Raw genomic sequence first — 25,444 nt, forward strand, 5'->3', positions numbered from 1 at the left:
TATAATAATGGCTGGAATGGAGTGAATGGAATGGTACCAGACACATGGAAACCATGTGTTTGATGTCTTTGATACCATTCCATTGATTCCGTTCCATCCATTACTATGAGCTCATCCTCCCTAATTAAGGTGCCACCAGCCGCCTGTGGCACACACTCACACAAGCTGTCTTTCACATGAAAGCTGGGGGGAAATGTGAACCTAATCCCAAGGTGTCAAATTTTTACCTGACTCATACACTCACGCACACACAAATCAAACAGGCCCTTCTCTTGGTCCAGTCTGAGGGGTACATTAAGGCTGGTAGGGCCGTGCAGCAGGAAGCCTCAGTGGAGTGTGTGACTTCCCCCCATTACTAAAGCAGGCCTTTGAAGAGCCGGCCTCTTTGAATGGAGCCCAGTGTACTGATGCCAAGCGTTGGACTCAGCCTTCAAAGGCTCCTTAGTGCTGCTCTACCTTCTCAGATGGATCCAGCCTGTCCATCAGTATAGCACAACCTTTCCCAGGGCCAGTCAGGACAGGAATGCAACAGACACTCAGATTGGAGGAAAGAATTGGACTGTTATAGCTAGTTAAATTACATTGAAATATGGAATGTAGAATTGCATGTAGTTTGTTATCAGTGGATCAGATCTATTTTATTCCCTGCTATTTTCATGCCACTAAAAATCCTTTAAAGCTTTCTCCGAGGAAGAATGTGATCCATTGACTGCATGTAGAGCCCTCTTGTGGACATTTAAGAGAATGGTGGGAATAATCAAATTGATGCTTCCCTACTGTACTAACGTACTGATTTTCCTTCTTGAGACAGATTATTCCAAATCAAATTTGATTTGTCACATACACATGGTTAGCAGATGTTAATGCGAGTGTAGCGAAATGCTTGTGCTTCCAGTTCCGACAATGCAGTAATAACCAACGAGTAATCTAACCCAACAAGTGTAAAGGGATGAAGAATATGTACATAAAGATATATGAATGAGTGATGGTACAGAACGGCATAGGCAAGATGCAGTAGATGGTATAGGGTACAGTATATACATATGAGATGAGTAATGTAGGGTATGTAAACATTATATTAAGTGGCATTGTTTAAAGTGGCTAGTGATACATGTATTACATAGAGATGGCAGTAGGTGGTATAGAGTACAGTATATACCTATGAGATTAATGTAGGGTATGTAAACATTATATTAAGTGGCATTGTTTAAAGTGGTTATTGATACATTTTTTACATGTATGGCAGCAGCCACTCAATGTTAGTGGTGGCTGTTTAACAGTCTGATGGCCTTGAGATAGAAGCTGTTTTTCAGTCTCTCGGTCCCTGCTTTGATGCACCTGTACTGACCTCGCCTTCTGGATGATAGCTGGGTGAACCGGCAGTGGCTCAGGTGGTTGTTGTCCTTGATGATCTTTATGGCCTTCCTGTGACATCGGGTGGTGTAGGTGTCCTGGAGGGCAGGTAGTTTTCCCCCGGTGATGTGTTGTGCAGACCTCACTACCCTCTGGAGAGCCTTACGGTTGTGGGCGGAGCAGTTGCCGTACCAGGCGGTGATACAGCCCAACAGGATGCTCTCGATTGTGCATCTGTAAAAGTTTTTGAGTGCTTTTGGTGACAAGCAGAATTTCTTCAACCTCCTGAGGTTGAAGAGGCGCTGCTGTGCCTTCTTCACCACGCTGTCTGTGTGGGTGGACCAATTCAGTTTGTCCGTGATGTGTACGCCGAGGAACTTAAAACGTTCTACCCTCTCCACTACTGTCCCGTTGATGTGGATAGGGGGGTGCTCCCTCTGCTGTTTCCTGAAGTCCACGATCATCTCCTTTGTTTTGTTGACGTTGAGTGTGAGGTTATTTTCCTGGCACCGCACTCCGAGGGCCCTCACCTCCTCCCTGTAGGCCGTCTCGTTGTTGTTGGTAATCAAGCCTACCACTGTAGTGTCGTCTGCAAACTTGATGATTGAGTTGGAGGCGTGCATGGCCACACAGTCGTGGGTGAACAGGGAGTACAGGAGGGCTCAGAACGCACCCTTGTGGGGCCCCAGTGTTGAGGATCAGCGGGGTGGAGATGTTGTTACCTACCCTCACCACCTGGGGGCGGCCCGTCAGGAAGTCCAGTACCCAGTTGCACAGGGCGGGGTCGAGATCCAGGGTCACGAGCTTGATGACGAGTTTGGAGGGTACTGTGGTGTTAAATGCTGAGCTGTAGTCGATGAACAGCATTCTCACATAGGTATTCCTCTTGTCCAGATGGGTTAGGGCAGTGTGCAGTGTGGCTGCGATTGCGTCGTCTGTGGACCTATTGGGGCGGTAAGCAAATTGGAGTGGGTCTAGGGTGTCCGGTAGGGTGGAGGTGATATGGTCCTTGACTAGTTTCTCAAAGCACTTCATGATGATGGAAGTGAGTCGTTTAGCTCAGTTACCTTAGCTTTCTTGGGAACAGGAACAATGGTGGCCCTCTTGAAGCATGTGGGAACAGCAGGACGTGTCTCAATATGTCTTCACAAATATCTCAAGACATGTATATGGCTATGAAGTGTTGCATGGCTGAGTTTATCAAGCCCCAATGCCGACATCCAAAGAAACAGTCTGTTTGTGTTTGTTGCGTGTAGCATCTACTGTACAGGATGTGTGTTATTCTTCATGTGTAATTAGTGACCCCTGTGTCCTGTGTACTTCCAGGTTGTGGGCTGAACTACCACAAGCGCTGTGTCTTCAAGATCCCCAACAACTGCAGTGGGGTGAGGAAGAGACGTCTGTCCAACGTGTCCCCGCCGGGCCCCTCGCTCTCAGTCCCCCGGCCCCTCCCTGGTCCCACAGAACATGCTGTGGTCGTCCTGGAGGAGGTAAGACCTACGCTTCCATTGGTGGAGAGAGATGTCCTGTGGTAAAGATACATTCTGTACAATGTAAAGAGCTTTGAGACCCAGTCAAAGGGTCTATGTAAATGCATTTCCTTATAAAGTTACACCCTTGCACAGTTTATTGCTTACAAAGTGAAAATGGTGAACCTCAACGTCCCTTATGAATGTACTGTAGGGTTTTAATTGACAGTACAGTTACTAACCAGTTCTAGTTACTTTCTTATATGTTCAATGTGATTGTAATCTAACTGTTATTCTGATTGAGACACATTTGTCAGTTGGCAAAATATCAACTACCAGGTGTAATTGTCTAAGTTCGTCTGCCAAATCTCTTGAAATATCGTATTGTGAAACACGACAGCAAATTGAATTTAATAAGCTAGGATTATGAAACTTGTTTGTATGAGGCTAGCTGGATGGAGGCTAGCTGGATGGAATATTCTCAATGGTTGACCAGTGCTTATGAAAGGTCAATGCAAATTCAGTTAGACTAATGAAATGAAACACTTGTTAATTCTAGCCCATGTTTGTGTATTTTGTACTGTGTTGCTGTCTCGCTCATTGAACGGACACGCCATCCCTCCCCTCCATCCCTCTTTTGCTATGTCCTTCCTTCCTCACTCCCCCTTAACCTTGGTTCACATACTTGTTCCATCTGCCCCTCCTTCCCACTCTCCTTTCTTTCTTCCTTCCTTCCACCTCCTCCTCTCCTTCCCTCTGTCCCCTGCAGCAGCGCTCCCACCAGGAGGCAGGGAAGAGGATCCTGTCGTGGAGTGGCCGGCCCATCTGGATGGAGAAGATGGTGCTGGGGCGAGTCAAGGTGCCTCACACCTTCGCCATCCACACCTACACCCGGCCAACCATTTGTCAGTACTGCAAACGTCTGCTCAAGGGCCTGTTCCGCCAGGGCATGCAGTGCAAAGGTAATATCCTACCTTCCTTTGTCTCTGTTTCTCTGTATACCCCTCGGTCATTATCTGCCTTGACCGCTTGACCTTACTGTCGCTAGAGCTCCAGATTGTGCTATTAAATCAATGTTTTCTATACTTTCTTTTCAGATTGTAAATTCAATTGCCATAAGCGGTGTGCATCAAAGGTACCAAGAGACTGCTTGGGCGAGGTTTCCTTCAATGGAGGTAGTTTCTGTTTACCTGTTTTATTTCACATTGATATCATGCCCATGTCATGAGTCATACAGTAGCTGAGTAGCACATCTGTCGTTGTGTGTGTCCACAGAGCCTGCCAGCCCAGGGCCTGACTCTGACAGTACCATGGAGGTGGATAGTAGTGATGTGGAGAGCACCAGAGGACTACTGGATGACTCTGAGGAACCTTCAACCCCAGAACACAAGATGTTCTACATAGACTCTCCTTTCCTGGACCGCGAGAAGGACGAGGAGCCCATCAAGACCATCAGGTATTTACGTTAACTTATAGAGTAATAGTTGTGTACACAAAGACAGTTGAAGTTGGACGTTTACATACACTTAGGTTGGAGTCATTAAAACACGTTTTTTTAACCACTCCCCAAATTTCTTATTAACTGTCTATAATTTTGGCTAGTCGGTTAGGTGCATGACACTTTGTGCATGACACAAGTAATTTTTCCAACAATTGTTTATATACAGATTATTTAACTGATAATTCACTGTATCACAATTCCAGTGGGTCAGAAGTTTACATACACTAAGTTGACTGTGCCTTTAAACAGCTTGGAAAATTCCAGAAAATGATGTCATGGCTTTAGAAGCTTCTGATAGGCTAATTGACAGGCGGCAGGTAGCCTAGCGGTTAGAGCGTTGGACTAGTAACCGAATCCCTGAGCTGACAAGGTAAAAATCTGCCGTTCAGCCCCTGAACAAGGCAGTTAACCCACTGTTCCTAGGCTGTCATTGAAAATAAGAATTTGTTCTTAACTGACTTGCCTTGTTAAATAAAGGTAAAATAAATTTTAAAAATGTAAACTTGAGTCAATTGGAGGTGTACCAGTGGATGTATTTCAAGGCCTACCTTCAAACTCAGTGCCTCTTTTGCTTGACATCATGGGAAAATCAAAAGAAATCAGCCAAGACCTCCGAAAAAAAATTGCAGACCTCCACAAGTCTGGTTCATCCTTAGGAGCAATTTCCAAACGCCTGAAGGTACCACGTTCATCTGTACAAACAGTTGTAGGCAAGTATAAACACCATGGGACCACGCAGCCATCATACCGCTCAGGAAGGAGACGCGCTCTGTCTCCTAGAGATGAACGTAATTTGGTGAGTAAAATGCAAATCAATCCCAGAACAACAGCAAAGGACCTTGTGAAGATGCTGGAGGAAACGTGTACAAAAGTATCTATATCCACAGTAAAACGAGTCCTATATTGTCATAACCTGAAAGGCCGCTCAGCAAGGAAGAAGCCACTGCTCCAAAACCGGCATAAAAAAGCAAGATTACGGTTTGCAACTGCACATGGGGACAAAGATCGTACTTTTTGGAGAATGTCCTCTAGTCTGATGAAACAAAAATATAACTGTTTGGCCATAATGACCATTGTTATGTTCGGAGGAAAAAGGGGGAGGCTTGCAAGCCAAAGAACACTATCCCAACCGTGAAGCACAGGGGTGGCAGCGTCATGTTGTGGGGGTGCTTTTCTGCAGGAGGGACTGGTGCACTTCACAAAATAGATGGCATCATGAGGGAGGACAATTATGTGGATATATTGAAGCAACATCTCAAGACATCAATCAGGAAGTTAAAGCTTGGTTGCAAATGGGTCTTCCAAATGGACAATGACCCCAAGCATACTTGCAAAATGGCTTAAGGACAACAACATCAAGGTATTGGAGTGACCATCACAAGGCCCTGACCTCAATCCCATAGAAAATTTGTGGGCAGAACTCAAAAAGCGTGTGTGAGCAAGGAGGCCTACAAACCTGACTCAGTTACACCAGCTCTGTCAGGAGGAATGGGTCAAAATTGACCCAACTTATTATGGGAAGCTTGTGGAAGGCTACCCGAAACATTTTACCCTCGTTAAACAATTTAAAGCCAATGCTACCAAATACCAATTGATTGTATGTAAACTTCTGATGTGATGAAATAAATAAAAGCTTAAATAAATCATTCTCTCTTCTATTATTTTGACATTTCACACACTTAAAATAAAGTGGTGATCCTAACTGACCTAAGACAGGGAATTTTTACTTGTATTCAATGTCAGGAATTTTGAAAAACTGAGTTTAAATGTATTTGGCTAAGGTGTATGTAAACTTCCGACTTCAACTGTATCTATCTAACTTCTTCCTTGCTTCCTTTCCATTTTTGCTCAGGTCAAGGTTGCTGCTAAGTACTTTGTGACAAATGTTTTAATAAAAATAGCTGTGTGTGTGTGTGTGTGTCCAGCCCATCCACCAGCAGTAACATCCCTCTGATGCGGGTGGTCCAGTCCATCAAACAGACCAAGAGGAGGAGCTCCACCATGGTGAGGGAGGGCTGGATGGTCCACTACACCAGCAGAGACAACCTGAGGAAGAGACACTACTGGAGACTGGACACCAAGAGCCTCAGCCTGTTCCAGAACGACACTGGAGCCAAGTTTTATAAGGTGAGAGAGTAAGATGGCGCCGGAGAAGAAGGCAGACATTTTACGTGCCCCCAACCGATTCTGTTTTTTGTTTGCTGATTTGTATTGTTTGTAACATACTTTTTTTGTTAGTAGTTGTCGCTACCATCTCTTATGACCGAGAATAACTTCTGGACATCAGGACTGCGATTACTCACCATGGACTGGCATAATCCTTTTTTTCATTAACGAGTCTGACGAGGCCGACACAAACAATATGCTGCTTTCTCGCGAACAGGCCCGGATCCCCGTGATTTGCGTGAAGAGGAGGCAGAGAAAAAGGGGCCGGAGGGCGGGCTGCCTTCTGAGAATTCGCAGGCGATCGAATAAACCTCCACTTCCTTCCATTCTGCTAGCAAACGTGCAATCTTTGGACAATAAAATAGATGACCAACGGGGAAGATTGAACTACCAACTGGACATTCAAAACTGTAATATCTAATGTTTCACAGAGACGTGGCTGAACGATGACACTATCAACATACAGCTGGCTGGTTATACGCTGCACCGGCAGGATAGAACAGTGGTGTCTGGTAAGACGAGGGGCGGCCGGCTATATATATTTGTAAGTAACAGCTGGTGCACAATATCTAATGAAGTCTCAAGCTATTGCTCCCCTGAGGTAGAGTATCTCATGATAAACTGTAGACCACACTACCTACCTTGAGAGTTTTCATCTGTATTTTTCGTAGCTGTTGACATACCACCACAGTCAGAGACTGGCACTAAGACAGCATTGAATGAGCTGTATTCCGCCATAGGCAAACAAGAAAGCGCTCACCCAGAGGTGGTGATCCTAGTAGCCGGGGACTTTAATGCAGGGAAACTTAAATCCGTTTTACCAAATTTCTATCAGCATGTTAAATGTAAAACCAGAGGGAAACAACTCTGGACCACCTTTACTCCACACACAGAGACGCATACAAAACTCCCTTGCCCTCCCTTTGGCAAATCTGACCATAATTCTATCCTCCTGATTCCTGCTTATAAGCTAAAATGAAAGCAGGAAGCACCCGTGACTAGATCAATAAAAAGTGGTCAAATGAAGCAGATGCAGGGGCCTCCCGGGCGCAGTGGTTAAGGGCGCTGTACTGCAGCGCCAGCTGTGCCATCAGAGACTCTGGGTTCGCGCCCAGGCTCTGTCGTAACCGGCTGCGACCGGGAGGTCTGTGGGGCGACGCACAATTGGCCTAGCGTCGTCCGGGTTAGGGAGGGTTTGGCAGGTAGGGATGTCCTTGTCTCATCGCGCACCAGCGACTCCTGTGGTGGGCCGGGCGCAGTGCGTGCTAACCAAGGTTGCCAGGTGCACGGTGTTTCCTCCGACACATTGGTGCGGCTGGCTTCCGGGTCGGAGGACGCATGACTTTCAACCTTCGTCTCTCCTGAGCCCGTACGGGAGTTGTAGCGATGAGACAAGATAGTAGCTACTAAAACAATTGGATACCACGAAAATTGGGGAGAAAAAGGGGTAAAATTCAACAACAAAAAAACACACAACAAAAAAAATGAAGCAGATGCTAAGCTACAGGACTGTTTTGCAAGCACAGACTGGAATATGTTTCGGGATTCCTCCAATGGCATTGGGAAGTACACCACATCAGTCATTGGCTTCATCAATAAGTGCATCGATGACGTTGTCCCCACAGTGACTGTACATACGTGCCCCAACCAGAGCCATGGATTACAGGCAACATCTGCGCTGAGCTAAAGGCTAGCGGGACTCTAACCCAGAAGCTTATAAGAAATCCCGCAATGCCCTCCAACGAACAATCAAACAGGGAAAGCGTCAATACAGGACTAAGAATTGTACTACACTGGCTCTGACGCTCGTCGGACGTGGCAGAGCTTGCAAACCATTACAGACTCCAAAGGGAAGCACAGCCAAGAGCTGCCCAGTGATACGAGTCTACAAGACGAGCTAAACTACTTCTATGCTCCCTTTGAGGCAAATAACACTGAAACATGCATGAGAGCACCATCTGTTCTGGAAGACTGTGTGATCACACTCTCCGCAGCCGATGTGAGTAAGATATTCACAAGGCCGCAGGGCCAGATGGATTACCAGGACGTGTATTCCGAGCATGTGCTGACCAACTGGCAAGTGTCTTCCCTGACATTTTCAAACTCTCCCTGTCCGAGTCTGTACTACCAACATGTTTTAAGCAGACCAACATAGTGCCTGTGCCAAAGAACACAAAGGTAACCTGCCTAAACAACTACCGACCCGTAGCACTCACGTCTGTAGCCATGAAGTGCTTTGAAAAGCTGGTCATGGCTCACATCAACACCATTATCCCAGAAACCCTAGACCCACTACAATTTGTATATCGCCCCAACAGATCCACAGATGATGCAATCTCTATTGCACTCCACACTGCTCTTTCCCACCTGGACAAAAGGAACACCTATGTGAGAATGCTATTCATTGACTACAGCTCAGTGTTCAACATCATAGTGCCCTCGAAGCTCATCAATAAACTAAGGACCCTGGGACTGAACACCTCCCTCTGCAACTGGATCCTGGACTTCCTGATGGGCCGCCCCAAGATGGTAAAGGTAGGTAACAACACATCCACAACGCTAATCCTCAACACAGGGGCCCCTCAGGGGTGTGCTCAGTCCCCTCCTGTACTCCCTGTTCACTCATGACTGCACGGCCAGGCACGACTCCCAACACCATCATTAAGTGTGCTGATGACACAACAGTGGTAAGCCTGATCACCGACAACAACGAGACAGCCTATAGGGAATATGTCCGAGACCTGGCCGTCTGGTGGCAGGACAACAATCTCTCCCACAACAGGTTGAGAGCAGGTTGAGAGCTTCAAGTTCCTTGGTGTCCGCATCACCAACAAACTAACATGGTCCAAGCACACCAAGACAGTCGTGAAAAGGGCACGACAAATCCTATTCCCCCTCAGGAGACTGAAAATATTTGGCATGGGTCTTCAGATCCTCAAAAGGTTCTACAGCTGCACCATCGAGAGCATGACTGGTTGCACCACTGCCTGGTATGGGAACTCCTCGGCCTCCGACTGCAAAGCACTACAGCGGGTAGTACAAATGGCCCAGTACATCACTGGGGCCAAGCTTCCTGCCATCCAGGACCTCTGTACCAGGTGGTGTCAGAAGAAGGCCCTAAAAATTGTCAAAGCATCCAGCCACCCTAGTCATAGACTATTCTCTGCTACCGCATGGCAAGTAGCATACATATCATGTATGCATAGTCACTTTAATAACTCTACCTGCATGTACGTATTACCTAAACTAACCGGTGCCCCCGCACATGGACTCTGTACTGATCCCCCCCCCCCTGTATATAGTCTCGCTATTGTTATTTTGCTGCTGCTCTTTAATTACTTGTTACTTTTATTTCTTATTCTTATCCATTTGTTTTAACTGCATTGTTGGTTAGAGGCTTGTAAGTAAGCCTTTCACTGTAAGGTCTACCTGTTGTATTCAGCATTTCACTGTAAGGTCTACCTACACCTGTTGTATTCAGCATTTCACTGTAAGGTCTACGTAGACCTGTTGTATTCAGCATTTCACTGTAAGGTCTACGTAGACCTGTTCTATTCAGCATTTCACTGTAAGGTCTACGTAGACCTGTTGTATTCAGCATTTCACTGTAAGGTCTACGTAGACCTGTTCTATTCAGCATTTCACTGTAAGGTCTACCTACACCTGTTGTATTCAGCATTTCACTGTAAGGTCTACGTAGACCTGTTGTATTCAGCATTTCACTGTAAGGTCTACGTAGACCTGTTGTATTCAGCATTTCACTGTAAGGTCTACGTAGACCTGTTGTATTCAGCATTTCACTGTAAGGTCTACGTAGACCTGTTGTATTCAGCATTTCACTGTAAGGTCTACCTACACCTGTTGTATTCAGCATTTCACTGTAAGGTCTACGTAGACCTGTTGTATTCAGCATTTCACTGTAAGGTCTACGTAGACCTGTTGTATTCAGCATTTCACTTTGTGTTTGATTTGAACACCACAGAACAACTATTGCCTGACATAGACAGAGGCATGATGGAATGAAATGGAGAGTCTGCATTTACATTGAACTTTCTTACAATCTATTAAAAATATCACAGAACAACATAACCATAGACCATTCATTGACATTTATCTGAGTCTATACAGTGTCTACAACCCAATGAATGGTTTCAACCAAACACGGAATTTCCCCTAAATAAATTGACCAGTTTTTTTTGTTTCTGATATTTCAAGATGTTTTATTGTCTGGTGTGTACAGTGTGTAAAAGATCCTGCTGAATGTAAGGGTGTCAGTGGTGGTGTGAATAAGACTGGGGGCTGCTTTGTTGTGAACTACAGTGAGGTCAGTGACACAGAGAAAATCCCCCAGCCTGCCTCGTGTGGTTTCACAAGCAGTCCACTGACATTTCTGTGTGGCTGCAAAGTGAAAGGGCTTATGCTTCTGTCTGTAGCCACCTTGTTTGTCATCAGCAGTATTTTACCCAGAAAATGTTAAGGGGAAATCTGATTTTAAAAAATGAGATGTCCAACACATTATTAAAATACATTGTAACTTGTTGCATCATCCATATCAGATATCCTCTTTCAAATGCCTTACCAAACCATCACCATAAACCTTTCTTGTCCAGTTCAAATACATTTGACACACAAAGTGAACTGTGTAATTATGATTTCCAAGTGCTATAACTCCAGCTTCAGAGAGTGTGTGTGTGACAGTTCCATGGTGACACCAGTGGTGTAGGCAATCTTTACCATGCCACAGGGGCTTAATAGCTGTTTAATTAGACACTGGGGACTGAGGTATCCCGGCAGGCAGGCCTCGTTCCCTCTGTGTAAAGGCTTCCACATGTTCAGTACAGCCTTGCAACTGGGAGCCTGTACCAGCCTCTGTACCATATGGCTGTTTCACTTTGACACCTCCCCCGATTGCAGCTAGAGATGTGACGGAGTGTGACAGTGTTTCTGTTGCTACAGTTTCTAGCTACGTGTGTTTGTATGATCGCCTGATCCCCCACATTGGGGCTGCCATTTTCAACAAGTTTAGTAGGTATTTTCTACTCTGAGGTCCACTCTCCCAGTGGTAAACTAGCTGTAACCGACACACCCTCCATCTTCCCAGCAGTGACAACAGTGGACAGGAAAGGCTGCTTTACATTATCGTTTACTTTCAACTTGGCACTCAGCTCAGCGCTCAGTACTTAAAGACGCTCAGGAGACTAATTGAAGACTTGCTGTTTGTGAATGGGTTCTTTCTTATTCTTCTGTCAAATATTGTCATATGGGTCGTTCTGTCTTATATGTTGTTGCGAGTGTGTGTACAGATTGGGCCAGTGGTGACATTAGGTTATCCAATGTAGCCTCTGTCTCCTGGGCGTTTCCACCCACTGTCTCTCAATACAATTCAATGTGCTTTATTGACATGGAAAGTAAAACACTTACGTTGTCAAAGTAAACATATAACTGCGATGGTCAATGGTGGCTCATTCTCTCTCTCACTCGCTCTCTCTCTCTCTCCTGTTCTTCTCAGCCCCTATCCCACTGTCGTGTGGCTGTCCCCTCCTCTCCTCTCTCTACCTCCAGTCATCTGATTAGTGGTGGTGGTTGTGTGGCGACGCATCAGATGGCTGCCCTGTTCTACATTTGGAAGTCATATAGGCTTCTTTTTTGAAGACGAGACCCCTGTACTTGTGGTTTCCAAAACCCTTTTATGGGGGTAAGGGGGCTTCACTGATATTACCCAACCCTTCTCCCCTCCCAATCCCTGAGGTTTTTGGTGTCCGATGGTAGTCGCCCTGTCTCACGTCTTGGTGGCTGGCAGCGAGGCGGCTCATACCTAGATAGGGGTCTATACTGTCCTTCCTTGTAATCATGGGGCCTCTTCTCTTCAATGGGCCCGGGCCTGGGTCATGTGTGCCGGCCCTGCTAACCACAACCACTTCATCTGACACTCTGTGGTGAGCCACGCTCAGGGGACCCAAAGGGGAGGAGGATGGTGAGACGAGGCACTACAGGGACTCCTATTGGCTAGGGACTTCCTCCTTCTTCTTTGATTTGCAGTTGACAGTGAGACTGGAGGGAAGGGGGACTTTTAAAGTGTGCTCAAACTGCCCTTTGCACCACATATCTTCGAAGGGGCTGTCAGATAAAGGCTATGCACTAGGCAGGGGCTGTGGATACACTACACTGTGGAAAGGGACTAGGACCCACTTTGAATGACTCTTTCTGATACGCGTGCTAAGCTGAGGGAGATTTTTCAGCGCTTACCTCCGACTTTACCCGGGGGATTTGGTGTCTGCTTCTGTCTGATCTGACTGTCTATCTTGTGAGTAATTGATTCAGTGAATCTTGTCTTTCTCTGTTTTTCTCTTGTCTTTGAGTATTCACTGGACTAGTCTTTTCTGTGTCTCATATTCGTGGTTGTATTTGTCTTCTGTGCCTCTCTCTCCCCAATCATTAGCGGTGATGTCGTGGCTTTCTTTGTTTTTGTCTGTTATGATCCTGATCTCTCTCTTTCTTGCTCTTTCTCTCTTTCTTTCTCTCTCTTTCACTCTCTCTCTCTTTCTTTCTCTCTCTCTCTTTCTTTCTCTCTCTTGCCCCTCCCTCATGGCCCCCAGGAGATCCCTCTCTCAGAGATCCTGCAGGTGGAACAGTCGAGGGACCTCAGTAGCCTAGCCCAGGGCAGCAACCCACACTGCTTTGAAATCATCACCTCCACCATGGTCTACTACGTTGGAGAGAACAACGGGGGCCAATACCACAGCCCCGCTCTGACAGCCTCAGGCGTGGGAATGGAGGTGGCCCAGGGCTGGGAGAAGGCCATCCGTCAGGCCCTGATGCCTGCCACACCCCAGCCCAGTGTGGCCACCGCAGCCAGGCAGGGGAAGGACCACAGTGAGTACAGTACCGTTCTCTACTGTTAACATGGTAGACATGTGGCTATGGCTATTGGAAGTTGTACTGACTGGCTATTGCTCTGGTTTAGGCTACTGATCATAGAGTGTATGCGGTAGTTAATTTGATTCGAGGTAGCACTGACATGTATTTGACATATTGTAGCTATTGGCACTAGCACTGGAAAGGTGGTATGAGATTAGTTTATGTGAGCAGTGGAAATAGTACTATTTGTGCCCATAAAATGGGTCATTGACGATATTGGTCATTTAGTGGTTTGATATATTACATGAGTGTTTAGTGGGTCAGGAGAGACCCTGCTTGAATCCCCAAGTTTTTAAAGTTTTTTTAATTGGACCTTTATTTAACTAGGCAAGTCAGTTAAGAACAAATTCTTATTTACAATGACGGCCTACCCCGGCCAAACCATAACCCGGACGACGCTGGGCCAATTGTGCGCCGCCCTATGGGACAACCAATCACGGCCGGTTGTGATACAGCCGGGAATCGAACCAGAGTCTGTAGTGACGCCTCTAGCACTGAGATGCAGTGCTTTAGACCCCTGCACCACTCGGGAGCCCTGAGTTAAGGTCAAGTGAGGTGATGTTCTGGAGTGAGAAAGCAGTCAGTCTTGTTTTGAGCTAACAAAAAAAGGCATCATCAGAAATGACTGTGCCTTCAGACACAGCAAAGCCTTGAATTGTGAAACCATGGTTGACCTTTTACCTCCTGTGATTCTAATCATAAGATATTAAGATAAGATGTACTTTGTTGTTCATTAACGTACAAAGAACGCAAATGTGTCTTTTTGCTCCCAACCCAACCCTCTGAGAAACACACTCATAGCCCGAAGGGCTGGAAGCAATGGGTCAGCGCCCCAGAGCAATTATAGGATATTAAGTGCCTTGCTCAAGGGCACAACAACAGGCGGTGGTATCTAGGATGATGCCAGCAACCCTCCGGTTGTCGGCTCACTCCGCACCAGATTATCCCGTCTGAGCTGAGATTTGAACACTAGGCTTCCTGCCACCCAATCAAATTGATCATCATTATTATGATAATGACGGTGATGATCAACTAGATCCAGTGGCGGGGCGTTTTTTGGTTGGATTGGATGGTTGGGCGTAATTATAATAAATTGTACAAAAAATACAATATTTTCAAACCTTGATTAAGGTGAGATATATATATATTTTTTTTGTGGGAATACTTGAGACCACATTTCCTAAATTGAACAAATGTTTAGCTCAATTCCTGGTGATTTTGGAGTCTTTTTAACTACCCCCCACTCCAATTCTTTTTGTTTATGATTACTTTAACATTTTTACTAAAAACTTTGGGTCGACCAAAATAACCAAGTTGCGGGTTTGCCTGTTGCAGACGCCTGTCTTAAAAGCTATAGAGCCAAGGTGGCACATTCAACTGGGCGCTCTCCTGTGGGCACATGGTGCAACACCTGAAACCTGACATAGATTCAGCGGATTATCTGTGTGTGTTAAAATGTGCGTTCCTCTTCCATCGCATCCAATACACTAATGCACATTCTAATAATGAAGATGGCCGAATCAGATGAGTGGTCTTTTTTCCCCTTTCGGTTATGAAATTAACACACTTCTGGTTCAGTGCCCACCATCACCATAACAGGTTATAATGTTTATGAATCATTTCTGTTAGAGTAGATATGAGATTAAATGAGCGCCATTGCCTGCCATCTCATGCACTATATGTCCCCGGAGGCCATTTGTCTGGCTGTACCTACTGGTGCAAAGCATATGGTGAGGGTGGCAATGCCAAACAGATGAGACCCACTACATCACTACCCCTCAATATGCAACCACTCTGAAATGACAACAAGGGCTTGTGCCCTACAGTCCTACAATATGGTCCTTCGCCAATGAATAAGTACAGGTGGGCATACTTTGTTGTCCATAGAGAAGACGAAAGCTGAGACTCTGTTATTTGATTATACAATTATGTTTTATTGTTTGGCAAGACATGACTTGGGAGCCTCATGACTGAATATTGGCCTCAGGAGGCACCCATAACCTTAACTATGAAATGTAACACATAGTTATGCTGTTCAAAAAAACAAATCTGTCCCAATCAATTATACAGGGTCATTATTGTTGATGTAATGTTACAGCTGTGTTAGGCTTGAAGGACATGAAAACAAAGTGAGAAATGCATCTCTGTTTATGATTCATTAGGAATGCATTGGGTCCTTTATGCATTTGTAATGTACAGTTGTGTAGTGTAAACACTGCATTGGTTTTCCCCTCTAGAACAAGAGGTGTCTATCAGCATATCTGTGTCCAACTGCCAGATACAGGAGAATGTGGTGAGTGTGGTCACTTTTTCAGATCATCTTGCTCAATTTCTCAGTTGTGTTTTCTGTGTGTTCAATCTTGCTCAATTTCTCAGCTGTATATATGTGTGTGCGCGTGTGTGTGCAGTCGTAAAAAAAAAACGAATCTGATACTTCTGTATTCTTCATGGACCATTAAACATTGTCCATTGTAAAAAAAAATCTATATTTAAAACAAATTAAGGACGTCACTCATACATTTATGGGAAAGGGGGATACTCATACGTACTGTACTTGTGCATTGAGTGAAAGTGACCCATTTGTCATATCAATGACCATACCAATACAACAGCATCTATCCAACAATGATATAGCAGTATACATCCACAGTTTAATGTATATTAGCACTAGCAATACCCTTTACGATAATAAACTGCAGTAATACAGAAGTGTTTCCCTCTCTGTAGGACATCAGCTCTGTGTACCAGATCTTCTCTGATGAGGTGCTAGGATCTGGACAGTTTGGGATTGTGTATGGAGGTGTGTGCCTGGATATCCATGTTTTGATGGATTGCAACTAAACATAATGTATTCTCTCAACCCAAACCAAAACACACACACACACACTTTATGCCAGGTACTCACATCAATCTTTATGATACTATACAGTATACAATATAAGTACATGTTGACTCATTATTTATTTCTGTTGGCAGGGAAACACAGAAAGACTGGAAGAGATGTGGCAATCAAGGTGATTGACAAGATGAGGTTTCCTACCAAGCAGGAGAGCCAACTGAGGAACGAAGTGGCCATTCTCCAGGTAACACATAGACATTACATTACATTTACATTACATTTAAGTCATTTAGCAGACGCTCTTATCCAGAGCGACTTACAAATTGGTGCGTTCACCTTAAGACATCCAGTGGAACAACCACTTTACAATAGTGCATCTAAATCTTTTAAGGGGGGGGGTGAGAAGGATTACTTTATCCTATCCTAGGTATTCCTGAAAGAGGTGGGGTTTCAGGTGTCTCCGGAAGGTGGTGATTGACTCCGCTGTCCTGGCGTTGTGAGGGAGTTTGTTCCACCATTGGGGGGCCAGAGCAGCGAACAGTTTTGACTGGGCTGCGCAGGAACTGTACTTCCTCAGTGGTAGGGAGGCGAGCAGGCCAGAGGTGGATGAACGCAGTGCCCTTGTTTGGGTGTAGGGCCTGATCAGAGCCTGGAGGTACTGAGGTGCCGTTCCCCTCACAGCTCCGTAGGCAAGCACCATGGTCTTGTAGCGGATGCGAGCTTCAACTGGAAGCCAGTGGAGAGAGCGGAGGAGCGGGGTGACGTGAGAGAACTTGGGAAGGTTGAACACCAGACGGGCTGCGGCGTTCTGGATGAGTTGTAGGGGTTTAATGGCACAGGCAGGGAGCCCAGCCAACAGCGAGTTGCAGTAATCCAGACGGGAGATGACAAGTGCCTGGATTAGGACCTGCGCCGCTTCCTGTGTGAGGCAGGGTCGTACTCTGCGGATGTTGTAGAGCATGAACCTACAGGAACGGGCCACCGCCTTGATGTTAGTTGAGAACGACAGGGTGTTGTCCAGGATCACGCCAAGGTTCTTAGCGCTCTGGGAGGAGGACACATGGAGTTGTCAACCGTGATGGCGAGATCATGGAACGGGCAGTCCTTCCCGGGAGGAAGAGCAGCTCCGTCTTGCCGAGGTTCAGCTTGAGGTGGTGATCCGTCATCCACACTGATATGTCTGCCAGACATGCAGATATGCGATTCGCCACCTGGTCATCAGAGGGGGAAAGGAGAAGATTAATTGTGTGTCGTCTGCATAGCAATGATAGGAGAGACCATGTGAGGTTATGACAGAGCCAAGTGACTTGGTGTATAGCGAGAATAGGAGAGGGCCTAGAACAGAGCCCTGGGGACGCCAGTGGTGAGAGCGCGTGGTGAGGAGACAGATTCTCGCCACGCCACCTGGTAGGAGCGACCTGTCAGGTAGGACGCAATCCAAGCGTGGGCCGCGCCGGAGATGCCCAACTCGGAGAGGGTGGAGAGGAGGATCTGATGGTTCACAGTATCGAAGGCAGCCGATAGGTCTAGAAGGATGAGAGCAGAGGAGAGAGAGTTAGCTTTAGCAGTGCGGAGGGCCTCCGTGATACAGAGAAGAGCAGTCTCAGTTGAATGACTAGTCTTGAAACCTGACTGATTTGGATCAAGAAGGTCATTCTGAGAGAGATAGCGGGAGAGCTGGCCAAGGACGGCACGTTCAAGAGTTTTGGAGAGAAAAGAAAGAAGGGATACTGGTCTGTAGTTGTTGACATCGGAGGGATCGAGTGTAGGTTTTTTCAGAAGGGGTGCAACTCTCGCTCTCTTGAAGACAGAAGGGACGTAGCCAGCGGTCAGGGATAGACCCTCATGCTGTACCAGTCAGATAGTCATTCTACAGTAGTCATTCTTGCTGATTTTCAAACAGTTAAACTGTAACGTGGTACAGTATGGAGTGTTGAAGCTAAAGGTTTGTTCCCTCGTTTAGAACCTTCACCATCCTGGTATCGTCAATCTGGAGTGTATGTTCGAGACGCCTGAGAGGGTGTTTGTTGTCATGGAGAAACTCCATGGAGACATGCTGGAGATGATCCTGTCCAGTGAGAAGAGCAAGCTCCCAGAACGCATCACCAAGTTCCTGGTCACACAGGTCTGTCTTTCTCTCTAACTTCCGTCCCCTCTATTTCTCTGTCCTTCCTCATCTTTCCCCCACTTTCTCTCGTCCTCCCTCCCCTCTCTCTCGTGGTGTGGTAGTCTATATAAGCAGTAATAGACTCAGCCCTGGGCCTGTTTGTTCTTGTGGTGTATGGATACGGGGGGATTGTTTACGGAACAGGCTGGTCTGGATGGCATCATGGCCATGTCCCTCCTGCTGGATTACAGCCTGCGGTGCCGTAGTGGTACGCTGTTCTGCCCTGCTGCCTGGTCTCTGGTCTGTGGGCTGATTAGAAGAGAGGGGCCCCGGGGCCAAACGGGAGCGGGTTCATTAGGCATGGAGCTGCACATGAAAATGAACAGCAGCAGGGCCGGCTCTGATGTGGTTTAACAGGACTTTGTCAGGAGTTGGGCAGCAGCATGGAGTTGTTGGAGTTGCATGCAGCGCAAGCAGCTACAGTTGATGATTCCACTACAGCAGAGAGGACACAGTGATGAGGTCATGTGTCCATATGGAAACTAGGAAAGTGACCACCCTCGAAATAGCTTAGTGAACTACTAAAATAGTTATGCAGCTCTCATTATCCATGACATTATATTCTGTGAGGAAGTCCATACTGTTATATGAGGAGATCATTGTGTGGTATTATGTGGTCTGATCTCGCTAACCCATGAGGGTTGGGCTATTTTCTGTAACAGATCCTGGTGGCTTTGAGACATCTGCATTTCAAGAACATCGTCCACTGTGATTTGAAGCCCGAGAACGTGCTGCTGGCCTCAGCAGAACCCTTCCCACAGGTAACCGACATGCAACATCTCACCTGTCAGACAAGTTTGCTATCTTTCTAGCAAAATATTGCTTGTGTGTGTATGGGGGAGACAATGTAGCATTGTGTTGTGTGTCCCGGCAGGTTAAACTGTGTGACTTTGGCTTTGCCCGTATCATCGGTGAGAAGTCGTTCAGGCGTTCGGTGGTGGGTACCCCGGCCTACCTGGCCCCAGAGGTGCTGCGTAGTAAGGGCTACAACCGCTCCCTGGACATGTGGTCTGTGGGGGTCATCGTTTACGTCAGCCTCAGCGGGACATTCCCCTTCAACGAGGACGAGGACATTAACGACCAGATCCAGAACGCTGCCTTCATGTACCCACCCCAGCCATGGAAGGAGATCTCTGCAGACGGTAGGAAGAAAGACCTGCTTGAATAATATTCAAATGCATGAATGCTTCGAAGACAATTGAGGACAAACATCTCTGTAAAGCGTGCAGCGCAACTAATGAGTCCAGTCATACAGCTAAAGAAGTAGACCAATGGTGTGATACGACAAGCAGTCATTTGAAGCAACTGGAAGTTATTTTGTCTTTGTTATCACTTGTATACCAGGTTGCACTATGGTTTTTCATATACACTAGTGTAGGTGTATGTGGGGGATATTTATGTGGGGCAGCTCGGGAGAGTTGTCAGTGATTCATGTAAACCACACACAACAGAAAAGTCAAAGAACCGCAGGGTCTGAAAACCACGCTGGTAGATCCAGACGTGTGGGTAGAGAGACAGCACTGATGTTTAATGTCTACCTCTCACTTTGAGACTAACATTACATCTCTATTCCTCTCACAGCTACAGATCTCATTAACAACCTCCTACAAGTGAAGATGAGGAAGCGGTACAGTGTGGACAAGTCCCTCAGCCATCCTTGGCTACAGGTATTATAATAGCTTAATTATACTGTAAGCAGTGCACAGGCACATCTAACAAAACATTCACACACATTTCATGATGTGACCTAGAACAAGGCAGACATTGTATTGGATCCCTGCTGTAACTCCTGCTTCCCTTGCCCCCTCCCTCTCCCTCACTCCCTCTCCCCCTCTCTCTTTCTCTCTCTCTCAGGACTACCAGACGTGGCTGGACCTCAGGGAGTTTGAGACACGGCGTGGCGAGCGTTACATCACCCACGAGAGTGACGATGTGCGCTGGGAGGAGCATGCAGACGAGCATAGCCTGGTCCACCCTAAACACTTCATTATGGCGCCCAACCTGGACGATATGGAGGAGGGGCCCTAGTGGCCAGGAGGCCAGGTTACAGGTGTGGCCAAGAGGAAAACATCAGTAACCTCTGCAGGTTGTTGACCTTTGGAAGCATTCCCTCTAAAACTGGTTGGGAAAGGGTCAGACACCCCTGTGCAGGGACTGTGTGACAGGGGATTCTGACCCAAGACTCTGTGGTTAGACATACTGCCACAGGGAGCAGACAGGTGGCCCTGTTTCTATAGGACACCGCAGTGGAACCAAAAACTTTGGGAGAAAGACATTTCTTTTTTAATTTTCTTTTTTTCTTATCTTGTAGAATCATTCCAGCTCAACGTCATTGGTCCTTTTGGGAAAAGCATCATTATTATAAACCAAAGGACAATTAAAGTTGAAGGGATATAATTTCCTTAACATTAGGAGTGAGGAATGGTATGCCATTCTACCTGTGAAGGGCTTACAGATTAGTGAGTTTAAAGGGCACTTATCACAAGGGATTTGTATCCACAGAAAGATTGGAATGCGTAGGTATTTGCAAACACAACTTTGTGCTTATTCCAAGACAGTTTTGAAACCATGTCCTTTGACAGTATGAAACTGGAGCTATCATTTGCATGTAGATGTTGTACTTTACTAATGGGAGGTAGATTTTTGCACTATGCTACCATCAAGTCCAACCATTTGAAAAGTTAAAGCTGCTACATCAGGTTCCCTAGAGAGAATGACAGAATGACAGAAAATGTTGACTACAACATAACTTAAAGTTTGTGCTAAGAGCTTGATACAGTAATGCCTAGGTGAGTAGCATAGAGATTGTGAAAATGGCTACAATGCAAAGCCTTTAGTAGAGCACCTGTCATAAACAGTGAGCAAGTAAATCAAAAGGCACAGGGACCAAAGACTGAATCCAGCTAATTGATATTATTCATCTTCAATTTCCATGTCTTCTCATGACCAATAACTCATGTGTTTTTCTAATGGCTGTATTATCATTGTGGTTCACTCTACTTCGTTGTCTAGAAAGTGGCTTGACTATTGTACATTCCAAGCAGGGTTCGAGCCAAACCTGGTGATGGGGCCACTACCCCTCAAGGTATTACAGTAGCTATCTACAGTTGAAGTCGGAAGTTTACATACACTGAGGTTGGAGTCATTGAAACTTGTTTTTCAACCACTCCACAAATTTCTTGTTAACAAACTATAATTTTGGCAAGTCGGTTAGGACACCTACTTTGTGCATGATACAAGTAATTTTTCCAGCAATTGTTTACAGACAGATTATTTCACTTATAATTCACTGTATCACAATTCCAGTGGGTCAGAAGTTTACATACACTAAGTTGACTGTGCCTTTAAACAGCTTGGAAAATTATGTCATGGCTTTAGAAGCTTCTGATAGGCTAATTGACATAATTTGTGTCAATTGGAGGTGTACCTGTGGGTGTATTTCAAGGCCTACCTTCAAACTCAGTGCCTCTGCTTGACATCATGTTGAAAATCAAAAGAAATCAGCAAAGACCCCAGAAAATAAAATTGTAGACCTCCACAAGTCTGGTTCATTCTTGGGAGCAATTTACAAACGCCTGAAGGTACCACATTCATTTGTACAAACAATAGTACGCAAGTATAAACACCATGGGACCACGCAGCCGTCACACCGCTCCTAGAGATTAACGTACTTTGGTGTGAAAATTACAAATCAGTCCCAGAACAACAGCAAAGGACCGTGTGAAGATGCTGGAGGGAACAGGTACAATAGTATCTATATCCACAGTAAAACGAGTCCTATATCGACATAACCTTAAAGGCCGCTCAGCAAGGAAGAAGCCACTGCTCCAAAACCTCCATAAAAAAGCCAGACTATGGTTTGCAACTGCACATGGGGACAAAGATTGTACTTTTTGGAGAAATGTACTCTAGTCTGATGAAACAAAACTGTTTGGCCATAATGACCATCGTTATGTTTGGAGGAAAAAGGGGGAGGCTTGCAAGCTGAAGAAAACCATCCCAACCGTGAAGCACAGGGGTGGCAGCATCATGTTGTGGGGGTGCTTTCCTGCAGGAGGGACTGGTGCACTTCACAAAATAGATGGCATCACGAGGTGGAAAATGTGGATGTGGATATATTGAAGCAACATCTCAAGACATCAGTCAGGAAGTTAAAGCTTGGTCGTAAATGGGTCTTCCAAATGGACAATGACCACAAGCATACTTCCAAAGTTGTGGCAAAATGGCTTAACTTCTTATGGATAGGGGGCAGCATTTTCACGTTTGGTTGAAAAGCGTGCCCAGAGTAAACTACCTCCTACTCAGTCCCAGATGCTAATATATGCATATCATTAGTAGTATTGGATAGAAAACACTCTGAAGTTTCTAAAACTGTTTGAATGATGTCTGTGAGTATAACATAACTCATATGGCAGGCAAAAACCTGAGAAAAATCCAACCAGGAAAAATCCTGAGGTTTGTAGGTTTTCAACTCAGCCCCTATTGAATATACAGTGGGATATGGGTCATCTTGCACTTCCTAAGGCTAGCACTAGATGTGGCTTCCACTGAACGTTGTTTCAGGCGTCTACTGTGAAGGGGGGCTGAATGAGAGGGGAATGAGTCAGAGGTCTGCCAGAAGCCTCGGTCTTGTGACGAGCGGTCATGAGAAAGTTACCTCTCTTTCCATTGCTTTTCTACAGACAAATTAATTCTCCGGTTGGGACATTTATTGAACATTTATGATAAAAACATCCTAAAGATTGATTCAATACATCGTTTGATTTGTTTCTACGACCAGTAATATAACTTTTTGGAATTTTCTTCCGACATTTCCGCTGGACTTGCCCGCGCCTCGTGAGTTTCGATTTGTTTACTAAACGCCCCAACAAAAGGAGAAATTTGGACATAAATGATGGAACAAATCAAACATTTATTGTGGAACTGGGATTCCTGCGAGTGTATTCTGACGAAGATCATCAAAGGTAAGTGGATATTTATAATGCTATTTCTGACTTATGTTGACTCCAACATGGCGGATATATTCTTGGGTTGTGTATGTCGTCTGAGCACCGTACTCAGATTATTGCATGGTTTGCTTTTTCCGTAAAGTTTTTTTAAAATCTGACACAGCGGTTGCATTAAGGAGAAGTATATCTTTAAATCTGTGAATAACACTTGTATCTTTTATTTATGTTTATTATGAGCATTTCTGTGATTTGATGTGTCTCTGTGCAAATTCACGGGATGTTTTGTAGGCAAAGCCAAATGTAAACTGAGGTTTTTGGATATAAATATGAACTTGATCGAACAAAACATACATGTATTGTGTAACATGTTGTCCCGGGAGTGTCATCTGATGAAGAATATCAAAGGTTAGTGATTCATTTTATCAATATTTCTGCTTTTTGTGACTCCTCTCTTTGCTTGGAAAATCACTGTATGCTTTCTGTGACTAGTTGCTGACCTAACATAATGATATGTTCTGTTTTCGCCGAAGAGTTTTTTTGAAATCAGACACTGGTTGGATTAACAAGAATTGTATCATTAAAATGGTGCCTAATACTTGTATGTTTGAGAAAATTGAATTATGAGATTTCTGTTGACGGAATTTGGCGCCCTGCAATTTCATTGGCTGTTGGCGAGCGGAACCCCAGTCCTAGACAGGTTAAGGACAACAAAGTCAAGGTATTGGAGTGGCCATCACAAAGCCCTGACCTCAATCCCATCAAAAACTTGTGTGCAGAACTGAAAAAGTGGGTGTGAGCAATGAGGCCTACAAACCTGACTCGGTTACACCAGCTCTGTCAGGAGGAATGGGTCAAAATTCACCCAACTTATTGTGGGAAGCTTGAGGAAGGCTACCCAAAACGTTTTACCCTCGTTAAACAATTTAAAGGCAATGCTACCAAATAATAATTGAGTGTGTGTAAACTTCTGACCCACTGGGAATGTGATGAAATAAATAAAAGCTGAAATAAATAATTCTCTCTACTATTATTCTGACATTTCACATTCTTAAAATAAAATGGTGATCCTAACTGACCTAAGACAGGGATTTTTTTACTTGTATTAAATGTCAGGAATTGTGAAAAACTGAGTTTAAATGTATTTGGCTATGGTGTATGTAAACTTCCGACTTCAACTGTATGTGAAAGAGGCTTGGTTATACCAACAACAATGATCTCAATACAGGAGCTCATCATGGGACCAAGCCTTCATTACAAGGGCTCCATATTGGCATGATGAACGCTTATACCAAGCATGGGTTCAAGGTATACACCATTGCCCTATTTTTTTCATTTGAATTAGTGAAGCAAATTGAGAGACGAGAAACATATTTTACTCTTTGGTGAGTGTCTGACAGTGTATGGAAAGAATAGCCTATACAAAACATATTTGTACTGTGTTTTTCTACCAAATGTTCAAGATTGTTTCATTTCTTTACTTTAGTTTATTTTGAATATCACAGTTAAAACACCCTTACTTCTGGAATATTTAAAGTGCACTGGGCTGTTCGTGTCTCTAACATTCCTGTACTGCTTTTAAGTACTGTATGTGTCCTCCAAGGTTACCAAAAGATGTTACACCTAACATTCGGTTATGATGACCAATAACTACATTTCAATGCCTGTGTCCATTTCAAACAGTCCCTAGACAAACATGTAGCCTAAAGCCTATGGTGTTGGAATGGGTTCAGGCCCTAACAGCGTTATTTTGGGAGAATGTAGGTGGATCTTTTCCCCATTCTCCTGTTCCTGTCCGTGTTGCCGCTGGATTGGCAGGTGTCAGTGTTTTTGTATATTTTAGTACATACAAAGGTAATAAAAAAAACTCTACTTCTTTTACATGCCTATTGAGTCTCAGTTTCTGTGTGTCATAAAACTAGATTTGTCTAACACTCAAATCCAAATTCTCAGTTTGACTTTAGAGCATGGTCCAGATGTGCATCCTTGCTAGCATCACACACCCAAGAAGACCCATCATCAACCTCACCTTCCAAAAAGAGTGCATATCAGTTCCAGTTTAAAGGTGTCGCTCAGTTTAAAGGT

At 45.1% G+C, this 25,444-nt stretch overlaps 1 protein-coding gene across 3 annotated transcripts in view; it reads left to right on the top strand.

Moving 5' to 3' along the window:
- LOC115138398 (serine/threonine-protein kinase D3-like) overlaps window positions 1-25,240 on the top strand; it is a 75,642-nt gene extending 50,402 nt beyond the window's left edge. For 2 of the 3 annotated variants that reach the window (XM_065025661.1, XM_029675217.2), the window contains 14 exons: window positions 2,680-2,843; window positions 3,592-3,784; window positions 3,920-3,997; window positions 4,098-4,278; window positions 6,249-6,450; window positions 13,086-13,362; window positions 15,645-15,700; window positions 16,135-16,207; window positions 16,384-16,490; window positions 18,210-18,371; window positions 19,076-19,174; window positions 19,288-19,555; window positions 19,995-20,080; window positions 20,268-25,240. In XM_065025661.1, coding sequence (XP_064881733.1) covers window positions 2,680-2,843; window positions 3,592-3,784; window positions 3,920-3,997; window positions 4,098-4,278; window positions 6,249-6,450; window positions 13,086-13,362; window positions 15,645-15,700; window positions 16,135-16,207; window positions 16,384-16,490; window positions 18,210-18,371; window positions 19,076-19,174; window positions 19,288-19,555; window positions 19,995-20,080; window positions 20,268-20,441 — 2,120 coding nt within the window. In that variant the 3' untranslated portion in view covers window positions 20,442-25,240. The remainder of the gene's footprint in view (window positions 1-2,679; window positions 2,844-3,591; window positions 3,785-3,919; window positions 3,998-4,097; window positions 4,279-6,248; window positions 6,451-13,085; window positions 13,363-15,644; window positions 15,701-16,134; window positions 16,208-16,383; window positions 16,491-18,209; window positions 18,372-19,075; window positions 19,175-19,287; window positions 19,556-19,994; window positions 20,081-20,267) is intronic. The other variant, XM_029675218.2, reaches the window with a different exon arrangement.
- The last annotated feature ends 204 nt before the right edge of the window (window positions 25,241-25,444 follow it).

The sequence above is a fragment of the Oncorhynchus nerka genome, linkage group LG12, assembly GCF_034236695.1.
Source record: "Oncorhynchus nerka isolate Pitt River linkage group LG12, Oner_Uvic_2.0, whole genome shotgun sequence".
Lineage (NCBI taxonomy): Eukaryota > Metazoa > Chordata > Actinopteri > Salmoniformes > Salmonidae > Oncorhynchus > Oncorhynchus nerka.